The 6,965-nt window shown below is 45.8% G+C and overlaps 1 protein-coding gene across 2 annotated transcripts in view; it reads right to left on the bottom strand.

Moving 5' to 3' along the window:
- Positions 1-3,505: 3,505 nt before the first annotated feature.
- Positions 3,506-6,965, bottom strand: part of LOC126525630 (nucleoprotein TPR-like) — a 118,857-nt gene continuing 115,397 nt past the window's right edge. For both annotated transcript variants that reach the window (XM_055067771.1, XM_055067772.1), the window contains exon 49: positions 3,506-6,606. In XM_055067771.1, the coding sequence (XP_054923746.1) occupies positions 5,987-6,606 (620 nt within the window). In that variant the 3' untranslated portion in view covers positions 3,506-5,986. The remainder of the gene's footprint in view (positions 6,607-6,965) is intronic.

Genomic DNA, 6,965 nt, shown 5'->3' with positions numbered 1-6,965 from the left:
CCTGACGCCTTTCTTTATTGGGATTTTGTTGCTTTCTTCATGGAGGACTACGGTGGCTGTGGAGCCGCTATAGATATCTTTCAGTATTTTTACATACGGCTCGTCTACATCCTGATTCCATAATGCCTCCATGACTGCTGAGGTATCGACAGAATCAAAGGCTTTCTCGTAATCAATGAAAGCTATATATAAGGGCTGGTTATATTCCGCACATTTCTCTATCACCTGATTGATAGTGTGAATATGGTCTATTGTTGAGTAGCCTTTACAGAATCCTGCCTGGTCCTTTGCTTGACAGAAGTCTGTGTTCCTGATTCTATTTGCGATTACCTTAGTAAATAGTTTGTAGGCAACTGCCGGTAAGGTGATCGGTCTATAATTTTTCAAGTCTTTGGCGTCCCCTTTCTTATGGATCAGGATTATGTTAGCGTTCTTCCAAGATTCTGGTACGCTCGAAGTCATGAGGCATTGCGTATACAGGGTGGCCAGTTTCTCTAGAACAATCTGCCCACCATCCTTCAACAAATCTGCTGTTACCTGATCCTCCCCAGCTGCCTTCCCCCTTTGCATATCTCCCAAGGCTTTCTTTACTTCTTCCGGCGTTACCTGTGGGATTTCGAATTCCTCTAGACCATTTTCTCTTCCATTTTCGTCTTGGGTGCCACTGGTACTGTAGAAATCTCTATAGAACTCCTCAGCCACTTTAACTATCCCATCCATATCAGTAATGATATTGCCGGCTTTGTCTCTTAACGCATGCATCTGATTCATGCCAATTCCTAGTTTCTTCTTCACTGCTTTTAGGCTTCCTCCGTTCCTGAGAGCATGTTCAATTCTATCCATATTACACTTTCTTATGTCAGCTGTCTTACGCTTGTTGATTAACTTCGAAAGTTTTGCCAGTTCTATTCTAGCCGTAGGGTTAGAGGCTTTCATACATTGGCATTTCTTGATCACATCTTTCGTCTCCTGCGATAGTTTACTGGTATCCTGCCTAACAGAGTTACCACCGACTTCCATTGCACACTCCTTAATGATGCCCACAAGATTGTTGTTCATTGCTTCAACACTAAGGTTCTCTTCCCGAGTTAAAGCTGAATACCTGTTCTGTAGCTTGATCTGGAATTCCTCTATTTACCCTCTTACCGCTAACTCATTGATCGGCTTCTTATGTACCAGTTTCTTCCGTTCCCTCCTCAGGTCTAGGCTAATTTCAGTTCTTACCATCCTATGATCACTGCAGCACACCTTGCTGAGCACGTCCACATTTTGTATGATGCCAGGGTTAGCTCAGAGTATGAGGTCTATTTCATTTCTAGTCTCGCCGTTCGGGCTCCTCCACGTCCACTTTCGGCTATCTCGCTTGCGGAAGAAGGTATTCATTATCCGCATATTATTCTGTTCCGCAAACTCTACTAATAACTCTACCCTGCTATTCCTAGTGCCTATGCCATATTCCCCCACTGCCTTTTCTCCAGCCTGCTTCTTGCCTACCTTGGCATTAAAGTCGCCCATTAGTATGGTGTATTTTGTTTTCACTCTACTCATCGCCGATTCCATGTCTTCATAGAAGCTTTCGACTTCCTGGTCATCATGACTGGATGTAGGGGCATAGACCTGTACAACCTTCATTTTGTACCTCTTAAGTTTCACAACAAGACCTGCCACCCTCTCGTTAATGCTATAGAGTTCCTGTATGTTACCAGCTATGTTCTTATTAATCAGGAATCCGACTCCTAGTTCTCGTCTCTCCGCTAAGCCCCGGTAGCACAGAACGTGCCCGCTTTTTAGCACTGTATATGCTTCTTTTGGCCTCCTAACTTCACTGAGCCCTATTATATCCCATTTACTGCCCTCTAATTCCTCCAATAGCACTGCTAGATTCACCTCACTAGATAACGTTCTAGCGTTAAACGTTGCCAGGTTCATATTCCAATGGCGGCCTGTCCGGAGCCAGGTATTCTTAGCACCCTCTGCTGCGTCGCAGGTCTGACCGCCGCCGTGGTCAGTTGCTTCGCAGCTGCTGGGGACTGAGGGCCGGGGTTAGATTATTGTGTTCATATAGGAGGTTGTGGCCAAGTACTGCCCCAGGGTGGCCAATCCTGCTCTGGTGAGGGAGTGCGTTACCGGTTCTGGTCACCGGGATCAGGCCACACTCCAGGCCTGTTTATGCAATTTTATCAACACGCGAATTTTTTTTTTTTTTAATCTGGTGGAAAATTGCCGGCACCGGGATTCGAGCCACGGACCTCTTGCACGCGAGGCGGGTGTTCTACCTCTACGCCACCGCTGCACTATATATATATATATATGTATATATATAGTTACAGTGCAAAGCCTCAATTCCTTGAGAGCGTCACAAATCGATACTAATTACAGCACATTTTGTACAGCCCCTCCCTTCCCCTCCCCCTTCTGAAGTCGTGCTACGGTTGTAACCTTTTTCCCTTCTAAGGCCGTGCAGCACGGCCTTAGAAGTGACAAAGCTTACTTGTCATGTCAGTGAAAGCATAGGTTGCAGGTTTGGCGGTTGGAGGGCACAGAATTACCATATAGCCAAAAGTTGCCAAACTGGCCTTTCCAATTGTTCGCGTCACTTGGAAACACAAGGGAATGCTAATAGACTTGGCTTTAGTCATTATGGCCACAGTTTGTGTGTGTATGTGTGTCAGTGGTATGAGGTACAAGAACACCACGATAGGTTTCATTGACGAAATGGGTAGCCTTTCTCGATCCGAAGCCGCCCTGCTCTTGGTGCATATTGAAGTGGTCACATTAAACGCTAACATACTCCATTATTAGCTGCACCCTCAGGTGATCGAGACTCCATAACATAATTACTGGGTTGAGGGCTATCCAATAAAGTAATAAAAGCTAGACAAAAATTTTCAGTCAGTACTCCTTTAAGCTTGCCGCAGTTTGATGTGCAATATTAAAAAAAACAGAAAGGATTGTTTTAAATATAAGACGAAGTGCTTTCTCAAGCTAGGAATAAAACAGGAAAAAAAAAAACCTCATGCAATAGAAACTTTGCTGCAAGCAGTTTGTGCAGCTGAAACGACATGGCATCATTAGGCTTTGTACCTGTGTCCATTAATGGCCTTGCACAAGGTGAAAATGCAGTGCAAGTGAAGGCCATGAACAACATACTGTAAGATAGAGATAAGTTAAAGAAAACGAAGGGAAGTGAGCCAGGTTGTAGAGTGCACTGAACGGCTTACGGCTTGTTTGTGTGAGAACTGTTGAGGCCTCGGCTGCATCAAGACTGTTCCCTATTCAGCATGAAATAGTACGACGGAGGAGCTAACACAGCAGTTCAATTTGGCAAAGAGTTAGCAAAGGACTGGGCCATATGAGTTGCGTTGCACCATGAGATGTTATGTTAGTGGAGCTATGGTTCAGTGGCCCGAGGACATCCATGCCGTCACCTTTTACAACATTAGAACATACATCTGAAAGCACAAGACTGCTGCTTTATCAAAGACAGTGGAACGTAGACAGCATGGAGTGTGCCAAAAATTTTGTTTTTAATTTTCTTTTTTTTTAACACTCCGCAAACACAATCAGGCATACACCACTTGGGAAGCAATGAGAGCACCTTACTACTGCAAGTTCTGAAACCAAGACCTACTTGACCAAAAAGTCATGTGAACAGACAGCATCTCCTGTTACACTAAACTGCACATTGATTGGCATTGATTGGCTCCAGTAGTTGTGACATCACATGAAATGCACTCAAGTGAAGATCAGCGCAACCCTGGTCAACAGGACACTCAAGTTTTGTGCTGTACATAAAAAAAAAAGAAGGTAAACATATTCCAAGAACCCAGTTCCTAGAGGCTGACAGTTTGCGAGAACTACTGCAGCAGCCAGCTCTAAAGACATAGCCTTGTAATCATCCTGAGCAAGAAAACACCTGCCCTTCTAAAGTAAAAACTCTCACTGCTGGAAAGAAACATGAACACAGGTTTAGGTAACAACTAAAACAATTAGACTCTCTTTAAACCTATCTGTAATAGCCACCCCAACAGGAGATACATACATACTTTTCAAACCAATTTAAAATATGCACAGATTGAATGCTAAGTAATGAGAGATGAGACTTATGCATCGAAAAGGCCTCAAATTTGTGATATTATGTCCTGAGAAGTGCAACTGTGGTGAAAAGAATGTGAACTATGCAGAAATGTAGTAGTAATTCCACCAGGAAAAAGAGGTGATGTCTTCAGTTCCAAAAGAACAACAACAACAAAAAAAGCAAGAATTGAAACAAAAAGAAGACAAGATGTATTGGTCACTGCCACATTTTTTTCATCTCAGCCCTTCCTTGGCCTTAAGAAAGAACCTAGTGATAGCAAGTTTCAGAAAGCTTTGGCGTATTGGGACAAACAAAGCATGATAGATGAGGAGCTGGAGAATAATATGGTATGAAGCACGGTGCTCAGGTGTCTCGGAAAGAGCATGAATCAGCATAAAAGAATGCACAACAGAATAAATGGAGAGACAAGCGACTGTGCTGTACAGCAAATGAGTGTCAAAGCATGGAGAAAGCAACAGGTTTCTCAGGTGAATCACCTCTTTGCGTTCTTAAACATACCAGAACATGAGGCACCCCCTTGATTGAACTACCCCATGCATTTCAATAATGCAACTTAGTGGTTACTAACATGAGGAGTTGCTTGAGAGACGCTCCTCTAAGTCATCGCCTTGGAGCACACACTGGAAGTATCTAGGAACAAAATTACAGCGCAGTAATTCCTGACGTATATTTGTGTTACCAGACAGCTTAAGCGTCAACTCCAACGTGATGGCACAGAGAAGTATTTCTCAAGCAAACTGCTTGTTACATGAAGGGTTATCGGAACATTTCTTTGCTTCTTCTAAACCAAGAGGTGGCAACATTGTCTACTGACAGGAGTGAAGGAAGTATCTCATGTTGAGGAAGATCTCAGAATGGGAGATTAAACTATTTGGGTGGTTTAGTGCAGACCTCCTTAACATGAGCATTCAATTGTGACAACTGATTGCACAGGTGTCTGTGACAGCCAGTTGTGCATGCCAACAAAACTCGGCGAGCGGGCAGCTACTTGGTTGGCAATGGTTTCAAACATGGCTGGATTCTAGCCTTTTAGAAATGATTGGTGATCGCTGGTCACCTTAATCACCTGCTAACCTGTTCACCTAGCTGATAGCTGCTCACCTTAATCACTCGCTCAATCACCCGCTAGGTTGAAATTGGCGTGTCACTGTATCCTGCCACGACCACGCATTAAAAACACGGCAGCCATTCAAAGCAGTTGTGAATTTACTCACATTGTCCTGTTGTGTGCCACTAACTGCTTTCCTTAAGGGTAAGTTCACACAACTAAACACTCTAGCAATTTTGCGCGTGGACCTACATTCACGTGACTCGGAGGTACTGGAAAGTTGCCATGCACCAAAGGCACCAATGAATAAAAAGACTGAAGGCTTGCATCACTGCTGCTGAAGTACCATATGAGGCCCACGGGTAAAATTGGTGATATGGTGCATTGTGTTAGCTTGCACCCCTTAACTGCGAAGTCCTTCCAACAGTACGAGCCCTTCATTTAGTTTGATCTTCGGGCACATGCATTCATTGTCATTTAGACCAGTTCTATCATTCAGAACTTCTGTGAAATAATGCCATCACAACAATGCGAGCTTCCTTTCACACAAACCACACTTCTGCCACTCCTTTACAAACAATATTTTTCCTCTCTCAAGTGCTCCTCGGTAAACAAGAAAAAAAATACTATACAAGCACTCATGAAAATGATGATGGGCTAAGCTCACAGAAAGAGTTGCAAGATTGTGCTTGCAACTGTTGCCACTCCTCTGAAGTGTCAGCAATCACTGTGCCCTTAGTTCCTCTATGTGTTTCCCTATCGCATCAAGAACCCACACCTATCCCCTGCATCTCTGTTCGGCGACTACTTGGCCCCGCCTTGAAACGCACCCACACAGCTCAGAACGGGTGTGGACCACGGCTTCGAGGGCCACCTCCCCTCCAGTTCGGACTCCACATGAGTCCCGCTGCACCTCGCACTGGGTGGCCCCTTCCCTGAAGCCCCGCTCCTCGACCCTGGGGGCCGGCGCCTCGACCCTGGGGGCCTGCCCCTCGACCCTGGGGGCCAGCCCCTCTACCCTGAGGCCCAGCCCCTCTACTCTGGAGGCCAGCCCCTCGGCCCTGTGGCAACGAGCCTCGCAGGCGCACCCGGCGGCTGCGCAGACCGCGAACCATGTTGGGACTCCTATTATGTTGTTGTTGTTGCTGCATCTGCTGCTGCTGCGGCTGTGTTGATGCCATGGCTGACCCACTGGTGGCGCCGGCCGCGGCAGTAGGTGCCGTCGCGTGCGCATGCGGAGGTGATGGGAAGTGGGCGGGGCTCGGCGACGTTGGGGCTCCGCCCACTGCGGCTTGCACCGCCGCCACAGAGGGCGGCGGCGTTGCTGCCACTGAGCTCGAGGCCGGCTCGGGCTCCTCCCACACAATGCGCCGGCGCTGCGGCGGTGCCTGCTGCTGCGTCGACTGCTGTTGCTGTTGCGATGGCCCTCCAGGTGATGTCGCTACAGAAGCTTCTCCACCTGTGTACAATGCCCAATTGCGGGAAGACAATGCACTTAAGGTGATGCTGGTGCAATAAAAATAGCAAGCAATCAAGTCAGCATACTTGCCATTTATGCCAAATTTAGCTAACTGGAAGATATAAAGCAAATAGTGCTCAAGACAAGGCAGGCATGAAAAACAATGGCAACAGTGCTGTAGGCAACTGGCATTAATTAAGCAATAATAGTTTTTTTAAAATAATTTTTTCCCATATGTAATGCAACATGGTTTCATTTCCCTCTTTCATACTACAAAATGCAACAAACTTAACCACCATATAACTAACATTTGCAGAAAAGCTCCCTTTGCAGTCACAGATTCCGTCAGACAAAAAATA

This window comes from Dermacentor andersoni, chromosome 8, assembly GCF_023375885.2.
Source record: "Dermacentor andersoni chromosome 8, qqDerAnde1_hic_scaffold, whole genome shotgun sequence".
In the NCBI taxonomy this organism is placed as follows: domain Eukaryota; kingdom Metazoa; phylum Arthropoda; class Arachnida; order Ixodida; family Ixodidae; genus Dermacentor; species Dermacentor andersoni.
This window is presented reverse-complemented; position numbering and strand designations above follow the sequence as displayed.